The 20,018-nt window shown below is 31.8% G+C and overlaps 3 protein-coding genes across 3 annotated transcripts; 2 read left to right on the top strand and 1 right to left on the bottom strand.

Moving 5' to 3' along the window:
• Positions 1 to 298: 298 nt before the first annotated feature.
• Positions 299 to 1,975, bottom strand: LOC127793056 (uncharacterized). The gene is made up of 3 exons (XM_052323823.1): positions 1,752 to 1,975; positions 1,561 to 1,624; positions 299 to 981 (listed from the first exon to the last, which is right to left on the bottom strand). Exons 1-3 carry the CDS (start codon positions 1,874 to 1,876, stop codon positions 691 to 693), a joined length of 480 nt encoding a protein of 159 aa, XP_052179783.1. The 5' UTR covers positions 1,877 to 1,975; the 3' UTR covers positions 299 to 690.
• An 8,652-nt stretch (positions 1,976 to 10,627) lies between these two features.
• Positions 10,628 to 14,059, top strand: LOC127792806 (uncharacterized). Its single transcript, XM_052323402.1, has 6 exons — positions 10,628 to 10,836; positions 10,942 to 11,306; positions 11,461 to 11,826; positions 12,112 to 12,492; positions 12,619 to 12,833; positions 12,921 to 14,059. The coding sequence occupies exons 1-6, from the start codon at positions 10,691 to 10,693 to the stop codon at positions 13,164 to 13,166; spliced, it is 1,719 nt and encodes a 572-aa protein (XP_052179362.1). The 5' UTR covers positions 10,628 to 10,690; the 3' UTR covers positions 13,167 to 14,059.
• A 3,841-nt stretch (positions 14,060 to 17,900) lies between these two features.
• On the top strand, positions 17,901 to 19,576 carry LOC127792802 (NAC domain-containing protein 92). Its single transcript, XM_052323391.1, has 3 exons — positions 17,901 to 18,353; positions 18,436 to 18,701; positions 18,813 to 19,576. Exons 1-3 carry the CDS (start codon positions 18,200 to 18,202, stop codon positions 19,338 to 19,340), a joined length of 948 nt encoding a protein of 315 aa, XP_052179351.1. The 5' UTR covers positions 17,901 to 18,199; the 3' UTR covers positions 19,341 to 19,576.
• The last annotated feature ends 442 nt before the right edge of the window (positions 19,577 to 20,018 follow it).

Here is a 20,018-nt window from a genome sequence, read left to right as displayed (position 1 = left end):
CTTTGTAAATTGAGAAACCTAGTAAGTAAACACGTAAATATCTTGTTCTAGTACCATTCTAGAGACACCGTGGCATATAATGAATATATATATAGAAAGAGAGAGAGAGAGAGAGAGAGAGAGAAGAGATAAGGCGATTTTGGCTTTCCTGTGCTCCACAAAAATAAAAAATATTTTTAATACATTAAACTTCTTGCTTTATAATAGTTGAAAGAAGATCAATTTTGTACATGAGATATTACCCTTTGTCCTAGTCGACAAAGAAGTTATTCCCATAACCCACATTCCACTCACAAAGTGACAAACCAGACAAGAAATGAAAATATCATTATCAACATCCAAAAAGACCATCAACTTCTCCCTTCAGATTACAATTTCGAAGAAGGATAAGAGTGACAACACAATCTTAGAAATATCACAAAGAAAGAGACCTCTTAACCCCAAGAGAAAGGACGCCACTCTTCCTCTCTTTATTGAACCATTATCTGTCTCTCTCGTCCACATAAGACTGATTTTGATTTACATAACACATAATTTGATTGAAAGCAATAACTAGACAAATTGATTGAACCATTTCAAACCTGTATATACAAAGAAAAACAATAAAAATAAAAAACTGTCAATAGGTCCTCCCTCCCAAAATTTCACCTTCTTCCTCCCCTTGTTCACTGGAGAGGTGATTTCATTTCTTCATGCTACAGCTGAGATGCTTCTGCGATCTCGGCTTAAGCAGTTGAACCCCTCGATTCTCACAGCCGCAGGCTTGTGCCCGAGTTTCATCCGAGCACAAGATCCCCCTTTGTGTGCAGACGAGGATGGGGATGCTGCTGAAATGGGTGCCTCCGATAATGGACTAAACCTGCTGTTGCCGAATTGCGAGTCTTGAATTAGAGGGTTTGAAGCCCTGTTCGGCGGAGACCCGCAAAAGAATGGGGGTGATGAAGCTGCATGAGCATTTGACTTGTCCATGCTGCAACTTCCCTATCATAACGATGAATCAGAGTTCAACATGATCAGTCATCTAAGATATGAACTCAACAAGCGTAAACAGTGGTCTGAACGAATCCAGAATCTGTGAATTCAAGTAAGTTCAGGAAATAAACTATCATTGCTAACTAAATCTAAAGATAATGAAAAATACCCACAACGATACAAGAACCTAGAATCTTATAGAAGCTTCTCACAGACAGACGCCGAGTATAGACATGAATGATATAGCAATAGAACTGAAACTCCATCAAGACTAAATCATCGTAGAAAATTTGTCTGCAAATTCAGGGAAAAACTAAGAAAATCAAGAGGAAAACCAGTTTCTTCTCAAGCTCCTTCCCTGGTCTCCTCTTTTCTCTTTATTTCGAACAAGACAATTTTATACTTCGCATCTTTTCCATTTTCTTTTAAACCCAACAAAGGAGAATCGTAACCATTACTATTACTCTCTCAAAAATTATGGATTTCATGTTCTAGAGTTTCAAGGGTTGCAGGACCCAACACCAAATTTAAATACATAATCTCTAAGAGAGAGAGAGAGAGAGAGAGAGAGAGAGAGAGAGAGAGTACCTCAGTTAGAATGATGTCAAGAAGTTCAGTCCCCGCCTTAGAGTCAGAGATCTCGGTTTGGCAACTGGAATTTATTGGCCCCAAAAACAACAAAAACCCAGAACAGATAATTAGGTTTTTGATCGAAAAAGCCCCAAAACATCGAAAAAGAAAGGGCTTCAGTTGGATTCGCGCCGTAGTGTGAAACATACCTCGTTTGCCAGATTGAAGGCCTGATCCGGTGGGTTACGGATGGATTTAAGAGGCCGATTCGGCGAGGCTTCGGGCAAACGACGGAGACACCCCTCCTCTCTGCTCCTCCACAGGTTCTTTCCATGGCGGTGGCGCTGCGCAGAGAGAGAGAGAGAGAGAGAGCGAACGAGAGAGTGAGAAAGCGAGAGCGAGAGAGAGGACCGAAGAAGAAAGAGATAAGATGGAGAGCCGGGCCGCCTTATGTAGTCGGGAGACTACTTCCCCTCTTTCAGAAATTAAAATGATTATTCGTTTTTTCTTAAATTCTTAAAATACCCTCGAAACAATAACCCAATTTCAAGTGTGATTAACTTTTAGGGGCATTTTGGGCATAAGATAAATAGAAGAGAAACGTCATTTTAAGGGGTATTTTTGATAATGTAATTAATATTTTGTTTATGTCATCTAATTTTAATTTAGTAAATTTGATATAATGAATTAAAAGCATTAGTATGGTAATATAATTCTAAAACATGACAATTATAATGGTCATTTTTGTAATTAAGATCGAATTTTATTGCATGAATTTTCATACAAATTTTTTATATTTAGAATATATGCACTAAATCTGTATTTTTAATCAATTTAATTTTTATTTTTTAATTTTTTTAATGTAATAACTCGAACTTTCACTATTTTTATTACACTGCTAAATTTATATTTTTTAATTAATTTAATTTTTATTTTTTAACATGAACAAAATGTGACTCGTATTTTATAATCTCACTTTATTTTTTTTATACACAAAAATATATAGATTAAATTGATTCGAAAATATAAATTTAAAGTTATAATTAAAATAATTAAAAGTTTAAATTCACACATAAAAATAAATAAATTATATAAGTTAAATTGATTCAAAAATTAAATTTAAGAATATAATCAAAATAACAAAAAATTTGAATGGTCACCAAAAAAAAATGTAAGAAAATAGAGACAAAAATATAAATTCGAACTTTATAAATTATTATGCATACTAAATAAATTTATTTAATACATAATAAATAATAATTATAAATAAAAAAACGGCAATTTTGCTTTGGGGTGTTCACTTGGCCAGCCGCATTGAGGGATCCAAAATGGGAAGATCTCTCTGTCCATGCAGGCCGCTATCCATCTCTTTCAATTGTCACAACCAATGCTTTCTTCATCACTTCTCCAAATATAAAAATAAATAAATATTGTTATTTTAATTTTAAAAATTAAAATATAAAAAATAATAATACACAAATAAAAATAAATTCTATTTAAATTTAACTCATAACTGTCAACTTATAACATATTCAAAATTTTATACTACGTTAAATTTAATTTTACTTAAAAATATAAAAAATTAAATTATATCTGTCAATTATTATTTAAATTTTTTTATATTCTAATTTTATACACACCACGCCTTTAATATATATTTATCAATGTATTGCAGAAGTAGCAGCATTGGAAAATTAAAGAGGGAGAAAGTGGCACTGATTGGGGTAACCAAATCCATCGAATTGTTCAAATTAAATAGGCTAAATTTGTGTCAAAAATTCAACTAAATCAATTAAATAGATATTCAAACTCAAAATAAAAAAATTGAAACTGACCAAAAAATGAAAAAAAAAAGAAACAAAATGGAAAGGGTTAAAAATGACATCGTTTTCATATTTGTCGATAATTTTTAATACAAAAATTAAATTGAACTAAACCAACTTATAATTTGAATCGAATCAAACTAATAATTTTGACCTGTTCGATTCGATTATTTTACTTTAATTAAAATGTTGCTCCCAAACATATTAGCGGAAGGAAACGAGATCTGCTCTCTCGCTTGTCTGTCTATCCAATAAAAATTAGCCACATCACCTAGATAATACATTATCAAATAGTGATTATTTAAAATATATATAATTAAATAAAAAATTATAAAATCAAAGAATAATGAATATATGATGATTTTATAATTTTTTAAAATAATTATTATTTGATGATGTGTATTATTTGAAAGATATAATTGACTTTTATTAGATGAAGACAGCCGGCGGGACACTAATAACATGTATTTGAAGAAATTGCAATAACATGTATTTGAAGAAATTACATGACCTGCTACAAAAGTGGGCTACTCTTTTGGATCCATTGGGCTGAGCTAAGAAATTAATCAACAAAGCCCAAATTAATTTGAAAAATAAATAAATACAATAATATACACAACTTTTAATCTTGAATAAATAAAATATCAATGTTCTCTAAATTACTTTTATTTGCTTATACTTTTTTATTTTTGATTTTTTTATTTGAGTTACTATTCGATCTATTAGTTCGATTTTTGAAAAAAAAAATTCAATTTATTTGATTTGAACAATTATCTATTTGATAATCAAATTGGCTAAATGCTCACCCTTGCAATTAGATCATGTCTAAGACTAGATGGTTTTGGAAAAAGTTGGGGGACCAAAAATTAAATTATTAAATAATTTAAAAATAAAATTTTCTTCAGTTGCAACAGTGCAACGAATCACGAATCACTAAATAATGATAACTGTTAAATAGAGCATAAAAATCTATATATATATTATAACAAAATAGTCGTCAAAATTTTTTCCGCCCATTTTCAGTTACTATTTATATATTTTATTATATTTTTTAATTTTTTTTGCTTACCCGAAATGGAATTTTTATAAGTCATTAATTAAGTCTAAATTTGTGAAAATCGTGTAGTTCTTGGAACACGTAAATATATTTTTTTATTGTTAAATAGTATTTTGAGAATGTGTAAGTATCCTGATATATGAAGAGACAAAATTTAATTCATATTATTAATTTTTAAATATTAACATAAAATTTTAATTGAAATAAATTATAGAAAAATGAGATTTTTTTAAATCGGGAGAACTCTTGAGATATCAAGTAATACCGTTGAATACCGACTGCCAAGTAATTTTTTTATTTTAATTTAATTATATATATAGTTTAATTAATTTAAATTTATTTTTTTATAATTTTAAATGTTATAATTTTATATATAACTTAAATATTATAATTTCATTTTTTAACTTTATTTTTTTTATTACTTTCTTAAAAATGTGACATGTCTTAAATGTGATAATTGATTGCTAGAGGGAATATGTAAAGTCATGTATGGATAATTAATTTTAAAATTTTGATTATTATTATTTATATAATTAATTAATTATTTAAATTATTTTTATTTTATATATAGTTTAATTATTTTAAATTTATTTTTTTATAATTTTAAATGTTATAATTTTATATATAACTTAAATGTTAGAATTTTATTTTTTAACTTTATTTTTATTTGTTATTTTCTTAAAAATGTGACATGTCTTAAATGTGGTAATTGATTGCTAGGAGAAATATGTAAAGTCATGTATGTATAATTAATTTTAAAAATTTGATTATTATCATTTATATAATTAATTAATTATTTAAATTATCTTTATTTTATATAGTTTAATTAATTTAAATTTATTTTCTTATAATTTTAAATGTTATAATTTTATATATAACTTAAATATTATAATTTTATTTTTTAACTTTATTTTTTTTTGTTATTTTCTTAAAAATTTGATCTGTCTTAAATGTGGTAATTAATTGTCAGGAGAAATATGTAAAGTCATATATGGATAATCAATTTTGAAAATTTGATTATTATTATTTATATAATTAATTGATTATTTAAATTATTCTTATTTTATATATAGTTTAATTAATTTAAATTTATTTTTTATATTTTTAAATATTATAATTTTATATATAATTTTAATATTATAATTTACTTTTTAACTTTATATTTTTTATTACTTTCTTAAAATTTGATTTGTCTTAAATGTGGTAATTGATTGTAGGAGAAACATGTAAAGTCATGGATAATTAATTTTGAAAATTTGACTATTACCATTTATATAATTAATTGATTATTTAAATTATTTTTATTTTATATATAGTTTAATTAATTTAAATTTATTTTCCTATAATTTTAAATATAACTTAAATGTTATAATTTTATTTTTTAACTTTTTTGTTTTTACTTCTTTCAAAATTTGACCTATCTTAAATATGATAATTAATTATTAGGAGAAATATATAAAGTCATGTATGGATAATCAATTTTGAAAATTTGATTATTATTATTTATATAATTAATTGATTATTTAAATTTTTTTTATTTTACATACAATTTAATTAATTTAAAATTATTTTTTATAATTTTAAATGTCATAATTTTATTTTTCAACTTAATTTTTTATTGTCATTTATTTAATTCTCCTTTTTCCCATTGGTCTACTCCAAATATGTGCTATATGTTGGACTTGGGGAAATTAAATACAAATTAAATTTGTGTTTTGAAAATTATTTTAAGTAAGATTCAAATTGTGTGACAAAGCGTGGAAAGAAAAGGGAAACTTAATGGTGACATGTGATTTGATAAATTGAGAGAAATTGGAGAATTTGAAAGAAGAAAAATTAATAAAAGAAAAAAAATATTTGTCTCTTCTTCCTCTTCATTCCCGTTCAACACTTCCATTTCCTCTCTTCTCCTTTCTCAATTCTTCTTTTTAAATTTTCTCTTATTTTTTATTTTTATTTAGTAAATTTTAACCATTTTTTTTTATCCAGTTTGGTCTTCTGATGTAATATAGCACCACTATTATGTCAAGTGAGTGATATGAATGCAACTAGGAAAAATTAGGCCTTGAGGGTTCGTGTGGTACGCACATACGAGACAAATACATCTGAAAATTAAAAATAAAAACGTCTACCTTGAATACATATTTTAGAATAAAGAGGTTGATTATCGTTTTTTCTTTTTCTTTTTCCTGTTATCGTGTAATTTTTGTATTTTTTTACGCATTACTTATTGTATTACATGTTAATTTAGGTTTATTTTTTACATGATTTCGGGATAGAGTTATGTGTTTTTTATTGTTCGTCTACCCTTGAATGTATATAAGGAAATCTTTTAAAATTTGTAATTATTTTGTTGTATTCTCATGATTGTAACATGATTATTTTATTTTATTTTTACTTTTTTATTATAATTTTTATTTATTGTAACTACTAAATTATATAATTTTTGCTTTAACGATTTATTTTTTTTTACAATATCCATGCATCGCATGGGTTATCCACTAGTTTATAAATATAATAAAATAATATAAGTAATCTCTCTAATATTAACCCATGATGGAGGCAACCATACAAAAATGAAGAAAAAATTAAGGATTGAAAAAATAGGCGACATGCCATCGTATAGGCCATTTAGATCTCTAAAAGTCTTCCTCTTGATCGAGCAAGAAACCTGTAATATCCTGAAAATTTACAAAAAAGTATTATATATATATATATTAAGGATAAATAAAGAATGATACAACACCAGTTAGATACTTTTTAACCTGAATGTAGGTAAAAAATTCTCGAATTAAGCGTGTTTGAGTTGGAAAAACTCAATGATGAATGACCCTTGAGAAGTTCGCATAGGCCAACCAGGGTAAGTTATTCTGGTTCTTCTTATTGCTCGATACGGGATGTTACAAAACTCTTTTAAAAATTATAAATTTTAAAAGATTTGATCTCTTGACATTATTCATGCAAGATTATGAAAAATAAAATCAATCTTACTTTCGATATTCTTACAAAGAAATCTAGAATATAATCTAAAATGCCCAACGAGGATTATGACTATCCCTCAACTTGTTAGTCTCATTTCTCTAAGAGATTTATCATCTGAAAAATATAAATTTACAATTCTATTCAGATTATAATTTTATTTATTTTTAGTATTATATATTTTAAGTATAAGATTGACATAAGTATTAGAGGGTTCATGTGGGAGATTCACTCATGCCCCCTAATTGGTTTCTTTCTTTACAGATCTCTTAAAAACTACACTTGAAATACTCTTTCATTACAAATAAATTTATTATTATATATTAATAATAATAATATTATTATAAGTATGATAAAAAATATTTAAATAATATTTTTTTTAAAAAAAATGCACGTGCTGTGAAAAGCTAACAGGCTAAAGGAGTTATGGTGACAAAGGAGGCGAGAATTGACAAATCCCTTGTTAGTCATGAAGTGGGTTGCCATACCCGAACGCAACAAGTGTCTTATCCTCTTTCAAAAGCTAGCTATGGCTGTTGCATGCAATGTCACGTGCATAATGTATAGGAAATTGTTATCTCGTCCATCCAGCCACGTAAAAATTGTTTGGTGTGAACAAAATTGGAGAGGAGTATGGGCCCGAGCGTGGGTCTCGCCATCCCTCCACACCCACCCCTTGTATACTTGCATCAAGCAACATAAATATTATTTGATATAGACAATACATACCCCCAATATATACAAAATTTTATTATTTAGACATCAAATTATTATATTTTATATGATACTTAAAAGTAATTTTGTATAAAGTTATTTATAGTATTAATACATTTTATGTTTATTTATATAATAAATAATTTTACATAAAATTATTTTATTAAATTTTGGTGTTACATAAAATATAATAATTTTGTATCCAAGAGTGATATATATATTAGGATCAAGTTTAACTTGGGATGACTGTTTTTGGACGGCCTCATTGTTCGTGCATTTGATTACATCAAGGGAGGTAAATTGTAGGTATGAAGTTTCATCTTATTGTGCAAAACGATGATCGAATTCATGACCCATTAGACTGACACTAACGTATCACTTGCTCGAGTGCTCGACTTATGTCCTAGCAAGATGAAGTCTAACTTTGCACAAGCATGTGATGGGCCTTGCCTAAATGAAACTCACACATGAAATAGTCATAAAGTAAGTTTATTTGATGGCTCGGAAACACCATTTAAATTAAGCAACGAAGGTGTGGTATTAATATTATTTATGATATTCTAACGCACCAAACTAAAAATTGGATCTGGTTAAGGTCGCAAATGCTTCGATCTATTCATGAGCACTTTGGTATTTTGACTTAATAAAAATTTGTTCGAATTCGTTTATTAAAGTAAACGAGTCGAATTTGAATTTAATTTTGAAACTCAATTTATAAATGAGCCGAGTTTAAATTCAATAAAACTTGACTGATTAAAACTCATGTTAATGCTCGATTATAAACTTATAAATACTAATAGACTTTATTAGAGAATCATAAATGTATACAATTAGAAGTTTGCGAATAGTTTGTGAGTAAATATATTAATATATTTATTTATAATTTTATAAATATATTATTTAACATAAAGTTATCAAACTTTTAATTATTATAATAATATAATTAAATTAAATATATTTAAGACAATTATATATATTAATTTAATTAGTTAACATAATACAATATATACATAATAAAATAAAATAATAAATTATGTTTAAACAAAATAATAAATTCTAGTGAGTTTAAGCTTGCTAGCTTCTCGAGCTCGAGTTTGGTTCACCAAACTTTTGACAAACTCGAACACTAGTAAAGAAACTGCCTAAGAAGTCGAACTAGAACTTAGCAAATCTCGGCTCAATTGCAAGTTTAGATGTGGTATCGTAGAAAAATATAGAAATATTATTTGGATATTTAAATCTAATATTTATGATGATATTTTATATTATATATAATTATATAAAATATTAATAAAAATATAAAGTATGGGAGTAACATTTTTAATTGAAAAAAAAAAAAAATCTTAGCAGATAACACATGTACGCACGCACAAGCCTTAATGGCCAAGTTAAAGACAAAGAAGCAAAATGCAAGATTCCTACGAGGAAGCTCTAAATGAAATGGCGAAAATACCCTTCTCCTGCCATGCTTGGTAAAGCCGCTTTCCTCCAATAAGAGGCAAAGAATACTCCTCCTACCAGTCCTAAGTTAATTAATTAATTAATCTTATGGCCAAACTAATTGTAATTAATTAGAGCAATTCTTAAATAGCACCCTTTTGGTAGATCATAGTTTTATATAACCTTTTGTAAAGAACATTTCATACTTGTTGGTGTCTTCTTTTTATTTTTGTTTTATTGTGATTTTTTAAGATTTTTTTAATTGTTATTCTAGTCCATCGGAGTTTCTTTTTAACTCTTTTGAATTTTTAATAATTTAAAATACCCAATTTAATACAAGGATTTTATACTTTTTGAATGTGGAGTTGTGTTGTAATTTTCCTCTAATTTTTAAATAAAATATACAATGACTTAATTAGAATACTAAATATCATTGACAATGTTTTTAAATTAAATTACTAATTTTGTTAATTGAGTGATTTCTCCACTTATAAATTACATGGCCTTGGTCATAGATAAATGTAATTGTTAAGTTTCATTTATCTCAATCTAACCTAATATTTTCGTAGATTTTGTTTATGAACACTTATGATAAGTGCTCCAATTTCTAAAGAAAAACCCACAACAATCCATATAGCTAGAGAATTATATTTAATTGTCCACGTGATTTCATTTTAATCATATTGATTATATAGTTTGTCTATATAAAGACACAATACCTAAAGATTTGGGTATCATATTTATTACATATTTATTTATTATTATTGTGTCATTCTCAAATATAATAATTGGTTTGAGAGTCAAAATTTCTTGCAAGGAGTGATAATTCAAGTTTTAAAATTATTTAGACAACCTCGAACTATGAAAAATTCAAAAACAAAACTATATTACGAATTAGATGGTGATCGATTCTAAAATTTTAATTCGAGACTAATAAAAAATAATTAAAAAGAAAAAGAAAAAAAGGGTCTGAAACGTCGAACATGGGAGGGCAAATCAGTCATTTTAGTGAAAAGAATAAGCTTTGGCCAAGGAAATTAAAGCATGAAATCACTTTCTTTTCTGCATAGCCAACTTTGGGTCGCCTGAGAGAGTCAGAGTCCTCAGAGACTCATAATTCCACGCAACGAAGAAGATGCAACAAAACTGCTCCAAAGAAACACTCGCCGCTTTGTTCTTCAATGTCTCCAGTTCCTTGCTCCTCCTCTTCCTCTTCTTGTACTTCACCTCCATTCTTCTGGCTAAGTTCTTCTTCTTCTGTGGCTCCCCAATTCTTCAGAGGTATATATATATATGTGTGTGTGCGCGTGCGTGCGTGCGTGCTTGCGTGTGTATTTGTTCTTATATAGATATGGATGATAATTAGTTTCCTTGTTTTGAATGCAGAAATCAAGATGGGTATGACTCTGCAATGTTTTATGAAGAAGAAGAAGAAGAAAGCGAGTATGTTCAGGAGGGGCATGAGAGAGATCATCTGGTTGCAGACGTAATCGGAGGTGGAGAATCACTGCAGTTCTTGTCCGCCGGAAGCCTGCCGGAGGGACTGAACTACAAGGAAGATGATGATAATTTTGACGATGACGGCCAACCCATGTTAGACGAGCCAGATGAAGCTTTCCGCTCTCCGGCGTCGGAATCTGAACTTCATGGAGATGAAGTGGCCGCAGATGATCGGGAAGAGATCCATGGCAATTCTGACTCCAGTGAAGAAGTTGACGAGACCATTGTCGCTGATTATGCAACTCATGATGGTAAGTTCATTGAATATTTGACCCGACTGTAGGCTATTGGTAGGTGACAATTTTGACGATTCTAAAGGCTGGAGTTTGAGGCTCGGAAGAGGTAGATGTATCGGTATCTATATTTCTAACAGTATTGGGCCTATCGTTGCATATTCCGTGGCAGAAAAGAGGAAAAAGGAAGAAGAGGAAAAGGAGAAGAATACAGCAAAATTCACGAGGGATGGTAATTTCTTAATCCTTGCGCCGCCCAGGTCGGAGGCCAAGAAGGTTGAAGCGCCTGCTCCGAGGAAGGCGGTGGCCATTGACGAAGAGGAGATCTTTGGCGATTCATGCACCGTTGGATCCACTTCCAAGAGCTCTTCTGAATGGCGAAGCTCAATCAATTGCAGGGATTCGGGTACTGAAGATCCTTTCTCGTCTTCTTCCAGAAGAAGCTGCCCCAAATGGGAGTCTTACACTGTGTTCCAAAAGTATGATGAAGAGATGCTTTTCTTGGATAGAATCAGCGTTCAAAAGCTCCATGAAACAGGTATTTCAACCCCAAAATTACATCGGAACCTATAGTGGTACTATATAGCACTGAATTCAAAGGGGACTAGCTAATTAATATGGCGCTGTCACTTGTCACGATACGTGACATTATTACCAGAGTGTTTCAAATAAACTTGGCTATATATCATGCTTAACTTTCTAAGTAGAGACACACACTGTGCCCTTTAGATATCCAAACATATCGGTTTCTTTAAAAAACATATATAATTATAAAAATATCATTATCACGTTATTCTGACATAAAATTAAACCGTGTGTACAGAATCACTAAGGTCCATTCAGGCATGTCCAAGGTCGATCTCTGAAAGGATAGTTTACAAGCTGCAGGCAAAAAACAAGAGATCGTCAAGACGTTTCCATCATCAGAACCCATATCTAGAGCTGGAGGCTGCTTATGTAGCTCAGATTTGCCTGACGTGGGAGGCTCTGAACTGGAACTACAGCTACTTCCAGCGGTTGAGAGCGTCTCGACGGCAATCGGATCCCGGCTGTCCGGCGTATATCGCCCAGCAGTTCCAGCAGTTCCAAGTTCTTCTGCAACGGTACGTGGAGAATGAGCCCTACGAACATGGCAGAAGGCCCGAGATCTATGCCAGGATGAGGAGCTTGGCTGCTAAGTTGCTCCAAGTGCCCGAGTATAGAGGTAATTAGATCATTCACTAGCTTTTTGATGCGTCCGCAAGAGGTCTCAAGTTCGGGTCGTCTTTACTAATTTGTGCTCTTGGTTCAAAAGAGATATCGTAAGAATGATGTGACAGTAATCTTTCAGATTCAACCGAGGAGGAGAAAGAGGAAGGGCCGGGCGCAAGGATTCCATCCGAGTCGTTTCTCCGAATACTGCAAGAATCCATACAAACGTTCATGAATTTTCTCAAGGCCGATAGGGAGACTCACTGCCAAATGCTGGCAGCTTTCTTTAGGAGAAACAGGAGACGCTCAGCCGACCCAATTCGCCTTCTCCTAGCGAAGCAACAAAACAAGAAGGTGAGTTAATTATCTTCTTAATTGATACATAATTATGATTAAGATGAATTATGTTATATTGATCTTGCTTTGGAATGTTAACTGTAGAAGAAGATGAAGCTCAAGGATATTCGCCGGGGCAGCAAGTGCTTGAGGAAAAGAAGGCTAAAGGAGGAGGAAGAGATGGAGATCTTGATGGCTTTAATTGACATGAAGGTGGTCTCAAGGGTGCTGAGAATGGCTGAGCTAAGCGAGGAGCAGTTGAATTGGTGTGATGGCAAGATGAGGAAAGTGAGCGTTGCAGATGGGAAGCTGCACAGAGATTCCTCGCCACTTTTCTTTCCTGCTCATTGACTGCTCATCCACACTGGTTTCTATATATTGCTTTGATGACTAGACCATGATTGTGCATGCATGCACGGCTGCATGGAGGTGAATATCCCAGATTCCCACCCCTCTCTTTAGTAAATAAAATAATCAAAGGGAGAGGTCCCACCTATCAATTTTTCTTAAAAGGAGTTCTATAGTATGAATTTAGGTATCATCTTGAAAAGAGTTTTCGTGATTTCACCAACACAAAGTGATTTCATGTGGAGGTGATGAGATGGGATTTGGGAGATTTGGGAAATCCATGGAAGAGAGGAGGCTGGGATCCGTGATTTCATCATGAAGATGCACAATCAAAGTGGAAAGAGCACTTACAAAGCAAGGAACATGGGATGGAGACAGGGGTAGCTTTAGTTCTCTTTATCTTTTTTAAATTAGGGTTTATCTACCTGAGATTTAGGTTAAAAGAGAAAAGAGAAAACAAAGGAAAACAAAGCTGAGAGAGAGAGAGAGAGAGACAGACAGACAGACAGAGATGCAGTAGTGGAATAAAAAGTAGTGGCACATGGTGATATATAAAGGGAAATAAATAAGTGTTAACCATGGAAGAAAGAAGTATCCCGAGCGAGAGAGAGAGAGAGAGAGAGATCATTGGTTTGGTATAATTTACTTAAAGTCAGTCTTGCAGTTGTCTTATCATGGATATACTTTTCAGCCATGGCCATGGGGTGGTGTAATTGACTTCAGAGACTTGATTAGCTGGATTAGTTCTCAATTGGAGGCTATTTATATAGTTAAGATTTTAGTTGAAATTCTGCATACGGAATCATCCATTTCACATGGTATTTTATTACTTTTAGTTCATGTCACTGTGTACAGTCACTTGGCAACATGGGAGAAAGGAATTCATTTTTCTTTTACATATGTAGCTACTATGATCAAGGTTTTAATTTTATTTTTTTTTCTGTCTATACGTGTGTGTGTGTGTGTGTGTTACAAAAGTACTGAGAATATAGTAAGATACCCTATATTAATATGATGGGTTGAAGCCCATGACTCTATGTACTGGGCTAAAGCCCAACAAGGAATCATATGGATCTGGGCTGTAGGCCAGACTGGTGGATCCTAACATGAGGCCCAATATGTCTGTCCATGGAATCATAATGTGTAGAAACTGTTATAATTATAACAATATTATGATGAAATTATTTTGTTAATGATTTTTTAGATACAATTTCTTTTTCATAAAAAAGAATATATATAATTGCCTTAATACATGGAGGAGAAAATAAGGGGATTGATTACCTTGGTACAAGAAGTACGATTACATGCATATTTTTAGACACATTTATGTGCATGTTTGGACCTTAAGATTGGCTTCGTAAAGATTGGTTACTTGGACACTATACTTCTGTATTGGTACATTTTATACTTATATTAATTAAATATATAATATAATACATCAATATAAGAATATTAAATCAAATATCACTTTTAAGCATATTTTAAATAACATTTATATATATCTTGTACAATGTGGTTGACTTAAGAAAATTAAGTTAATGATATATACTCTAATGAGTAGTCACATACATATATATGTGTGTGTGCACGCATGATGCTCTAAATGTTAATTTTTATTTTTTTTTTGTATATGAGTTTTTTTATATAAATAAGAATTATATATATTAAACAAAAAAATAGAAAATCTACATCAAAGGTGAGGCATACCCCGCACCTAACAAAAAAAAAAAAAAATCACAAAACAAGCAAGGACATTCCCCACATCAACAAGAAACAAACAAATAAATTAGCGTAATCAAATAAAATACACATAATTGAACGAGCCACGTTGAATTTATCATCACAACACCACTTGTGTCAGATTCTCGCATAACTCTCGCTTCAGTATTTCTCTTTTTTCGTTCTTTCTTCCTTTAGAACTTTGATTTGATTGGAATATAATCAAATCTTGAATTGTCTATCCTAACAAATGAGTCATTATTTTTCTCAAAACAATCATGCTTACCCTTATCATTAATTATCATACTTGACTCTTCTAAGACCCCTTCTCTCCATCGAAGCTACCAATTCCTCAGGAAAAGGAATATCTGAAAGTGTATTAAATCGGTTTGCCATGACCACCTCTGCATCACTAACTGGATGAGAATGAGAAGTAGATGCATGATCTGCTTTTATATTCAACTATTGACAGGGAGACTTTTCTACCTCCTTAACCATCTATCCCTTATCATGAGACTTCTCTCGAACCATGCCAACATGCCTCTGCGTCGTCTGAGTAGGCTGGGCAGGCCTGTCTGGACATTTAGATAAACTATGCCCAAACACACCATAATGGGAACAAATAGACGGAATCCACTAGTACTCCACATGCATGCACAATAACTTGGGCTCCCTTGAGCCTTCATCAATTCCTTGATACAAATTAATATGCCTAGGAAAATTAGATGATGCATCCATCTCAACAAATACCCGAGCGAACTCTACTCGAGTCCTATCCTCCGTCGTGAAGTCCACAAGGATGGGCAGGCCCGGGGCACTAGCAGCCGTAGCAATATATATACCCTCCTCGTTCCATCCCTTCAATGGAATATTCAAAACTTTCACCCAAATGGGAACTGATGAATGAATTACTCGAGAGATCCATACCCACTTCTCAAATTTTTAAGATTAAACGTTGCCACGAGAAATGCCAGGTGCCCCCATATATATATATATATATATCCAAACGAAATAAGAAACAGTTTAAATTAATGGTTTGAAATTACCTCTATAAGACCGAAGCGCTGCCCCAATCGTATAGCAATTGACTGAACCACCTAGAACAAATTAAAGCGGTTTATCAATGAAGTACGTAGCCAATCAATGTATTTTCTCAATATTTCACCCCTTTGTCAATAACATTAATTGAAAAACGCATTGTAGGATCATCCACTGGAAAATTAATAGGCGGATAAAATCTCAATTTCTTAGCGAGTTGATTAGATTAGTAAAAATCATTTAAAGTGATCCAATTTGTTTTTTCAGATCTAAGTTTATCTCAATATATATTTATGTGTGAAATATGAAATGATATAAAGAGTTTGTAAGTTATTAAGTGGCTTGTTCATAAGACCTATTAAAGAAACTCTTAAGACTAGATCCCTCCCTCTCATCCACTTAATTTACAATTTTTCATAATAGGTGAATCTTGTTTTGTTAATTCGATAGATTAATACCCATCAACAATTTATTTAAGAAAAATCTAAATGTCTACAGATTCTGATATTAATTTGTTTAACTCTCTTTCAATTATGTATTCTATTTTTAATATTAAATAACAAATTACATCCTACCTACCTACATTTTTAAATTAACTAACCCATTTGTTATTCAATGTTGCTCACTTATTTGCCAATATAAATAATGCATCATCCCAGCTATGCTTGCAGAGTACTGTCACTGAAAACCAATATTTTTTTTTCCCCTCTCCTTGAATCATAACCATCACAATACACACACACACACACACACACACACACACACACATGTATAAAATTATAATTTTGACATTTAAATTTAATATTTATGATGATATTTTTGTCTTTTATTTTGTGCCATATTAATCTGAATGTTCAAGATATTAAAATAAAATATTATTTAAGGTATTAAAGTTGAATGTTTAAATAATATATGTATATATGTATATATATATTGAGAGAGAGAGAGAGAGAGAGAGAGAGAGAGAGAGAGAGAGAGATTCTAGAAAGCAGAAGCAGGTGGTAGAGCAAGTTTGTTTCTTGTTAGGATTGAAAAATGGAGGTTTTAAGCAGGGGGATCCCAAAACATGAAGGGAATAATTGAAATATCTGGGTTCAAATCAAATCACAGTCAGTCCATTCTATGGTTGGTGACCATTTTAACCCACTTCTAGCTAGCTATATCAAGCTATCTTAATTAATTTGTTCCTAGCTAGCTACTCAATAAATATATATATATATTATATGTTACGTATGGCTCATTAATTAATTAGCAGCTGCCACCCAAAATGGAAAATAATACTTTAAAAATAAATTAACTAAGATGATGTAACAGTAATATATATTTTTTATATTTAAATTTGGATGCTGATGCTAGATGCATCATCGACTTTATTCCCTCAATCACTAAGTTTTCCAAATACTTACTTTAATTTTACCAGGAAAATTTAATTAAGATCAGGAAACTTAAGATGTTAATATGCATGTATTAAGAAAATCCAACATATTAAATTAATTAATTAAACACACAGATATACTGTCTCTAATTGATATAGAAAATTAATTAGTTAACCGACAATATACAGAAACAAAAAGTGGCTTAATTAATGAATACAATTAAATCACATGCCTAAACCATGAGAGAGAGAGAGAGATGAAGTCAGCAGGGGTATATAACAAGTGTGAATAGAAAATTGTGGATGGATGTGGTGTTGAAAAGCATGCATGTTTGGCATTGAATCATGATTTCATGGCGGTCATGAGAGAGGTTGGCAAGTTTTGGTGGGTAGAAATGGGTGAGGGTTGGTTGGAGAAAGGGCACCCTGAGAGTATCTGCTGTAAAGTGTCATGGGGACTCAACCCCTCGATTGGTTCCAGTGTCCAAACCATTTGCCCTTAGTTTCCTCCTAGATTAACCCAACTTACTAGCTTAATAATCAGCTTCCAGATTACTCACAATCCCCTATATATATTAGGAATTGGTCATGGCCAATCTAGTAAATTCCAGCCCTTAATTAATTAATTGTGTTTTGTAAACCTAAATCTCCATGTACAATATCTTTGTCAAAATGTTAGCTGCAAATCAAAAACTAAAGAAAGACTAGCGCCAGCAATGGCTGAAGCTTCTTCGTCAAGGATGATGGCTATAGCTAGCTAGCTAACCCGACTTGGTGGCATTAAAATGTCAACCTGGGTGCTTCCAAACAATTCTGCTCCAGTTGCCCTTCTGCTTCATCAACATCAAACCTATCATTAACTACTTTACTGGTTCATTTTTGTGTGATTTCTGAGGTCCAAAACATGGAGGAAACCCTTCCTCCAGGGTTCAGGTTTCACCCAACTGATGAAGAACTCATCACCCACTATCTAACTCATAAGGTGTCTGATTTCAGTTTCACTTCTAAAGCTATTGTAGATGTTGATCTCAACAAGTCTGAACCTTGGGATCTTCCAGGTAATTATATATAACCCCTACGTTTGTTTTTAAAATTCTGAAGTTTCTGTTCTTATATACATATTGGGTTTGAATGTTGTAGGCAAAGCATCCATGGGAGAGAAAGAATGGTACTTCTTTAGCTTGAGAGACAGAAAGTATCCAACTGGGCTGAGAACCAACAGAGCCACAGAAGCAGGCTACTGGAAGACAACAGGCAAAGACAAGGAGATTTTCCGAGGCGGCGTCCTGGTTGGGATGAAGAAAACACTAGTCTTCTACAGAGGTAGAGCCCCCAAAGGTGAAAAAACCAACTGGGTTATGCATGAATACAGGCTCGAAACCAAGCTTTCCTTCAAACCAACCAAGGTGATGATTATAGTTTCCATGCATGCATGCATACATACATACATAAATACATATAATTTCAAATTTTAATCTGGTTCTAATCTTTTAACAATGAGCATGTTGTTGTTTTAGGAGGAATGGGTGGTTTGTAGGGTTTTCCAGAAGAGCTCAGCCGTGAAGAAACCACAGCAAACGTCGCCTTCACAGCCATCCATGGACTCTCCTTGTGACACCAACACAATGGCTAATGAATTTGGGGATATTGATCTAGCCAATATGAGCAGCATCGTGAATTCCTCGACTGCCATGAGCAATGTCAATCTGAACACGAACACGAACACGATGAGTAATCTGAACATGAATTGGCCAGCAGCCACTGATCAAGCAGCTGCAAATGGTGGTAGCCCTTTCGCATCGCCGCTACCATGGCCCCCCAGCTTGCTGGGTTCAAATCTCTCAGTGAATGCCTTGCTGCTTAGGGCATTGCAGCTCAGGAGTAGTGCTTATAATAATCAACCAAGAGAGGCTGCAAACGCTGATTATAACCCGTTCATGGCGCCTCAGGCCATTTCTCATCAGCTTGGAAGTGATTTTAGTTCCAATAATTCTGTGCAGCAGCAGCCCCAGGAGCAACCATTCAATCTGGACTCCATTTGGTGAAGCTTTTACCTAAGAACTAACAGCTTATTGTAAACTTCTTTCATCCTTCAATTGGGTAAACGCAATTGGAAATCATGTAACTAATCCTAGTACGTACTCGTTGCTGGAACTTTATAAATATTCCAGTACTTTCTGGGAAATGGGCAAAGCTCAGACTACTTTTAAGCTCAACTTATATATTTGTAACAATAAATGCAATTCGGTTTAATTACTTGATCCAATTGGGTTTACTTGGATGCCCAGCTAGGATGGTGGAAATTAACTCCCTATGCCTGTCGACATTTTGACTATTTAAATTTAATATTTATAATAATAATAATGATACTCTATATTGATAAGTATTAATTTATTTTCTATTTCTATTATTTAAGTTATACAAATGTTAAATCAAGAGCACAATGTAGTTCTAGACATGATGGTGATCTTTGGGCTATGGTAACCAAGGTCCTGAATAATTATTTAAATGACTTTTATCCCTTCAATTATTAGGGGGATTAGATCATCTATTGATGCAAATGCTTCATTTCATCTTTATTTACATTATTATTATACTATAAAACCCAAATTTTCTTCTTTAGGACTACAAGATAATTTGGAGCCCACAAAAAGGTTATTTCATATATACTTTATGGCATAAAATGACTTTGGGTAGTAATTTGACGTATTTGATTGTTAATT

Source organism: Diospyros lotus, unplaced genomic scaffold, assembly GCF_014633365.1.
Source record: "Diospyros lotus cultivar Yz01 unplaced genomic scaffold, ASM1463336v1 superscaf1, whole genome shotgun sequence".
Taxonomy (NCBI): Eukaryota; Viridiplantae; Streptophyta; class Magnoliopsida; order Ericales; family Ebenaceae; genus Diospyros; species Diospyros lotus.
Note: the sequence above shows the minus strand (reverse complement) of the source record. Positions and strands in the feature narration are given on the sequence as shown.

Bases quoted from the DNA above. Each gene is read 5' to 3' on its own strand.
- LOC127792802 (XM_052323391.1), top strand. From the start codon at position 18,200: ATGGAGGAAACCCTTCCTCCAGGGTTCAGGTTTCACCCAACTGATGAA. The intron at 18,354-18,435 runs GTAATTATATAT...TGAATGTTGTAG, and splicing joins TGAACCTTGGGATCTTCCAG to GCAAAGCATCCATGGGAGAG. The intron at 18,702-18,812 runs GTGATGATTATA...TTGTTGTTTTAG, and splicing joins TTTCCTTCAAACCAACCAAG to GAGGAATGGGTGGTTTGTAG.
- LOC127792806 (XM_052323402.1), top strand. From the start codon at position 10,691: ATGCAACAAAACTGCTCCAAAGAAACACTCGCCGCTTTGTTCTTCAAT. The intron at 11,827-12,111 runs GTATTTCAACCC...CCGTGTGTACAG, and splicing joins TCAAAAGCTCCATGAAACAG to AATCACTAAGGTCCATTCAG. The intron at 12,834-12,920 runs GTGAGTTAATTA...TGTTAACTGTAG, and splicing joins CGAAGCAACAAAACAAGAAG to AAGAAGATGAAGCTCAAGGA.
- LOC127793056 (XM_052323823.1), bottom strand. From the start codon at position 1,876: ATGGAAAGAACCTGTGGAGGAGCAGAGAGGAGGGGTGTCTCCGTCGTT. The intron at 1,625-1,751 runs GTATGTTTCACA...AATAAATTCCAG, and splicing joins CCTTCAATCTGGCAAACGAG to TTGCCAAACCGAGATCTCTG. The intron at 982-1,560 runs GTACTCTCTCTC...TCGTTATGATAG, and splicing joins TTGACATCATTCTAACTGAG to GGAAGTTGCAGCATGGACAA.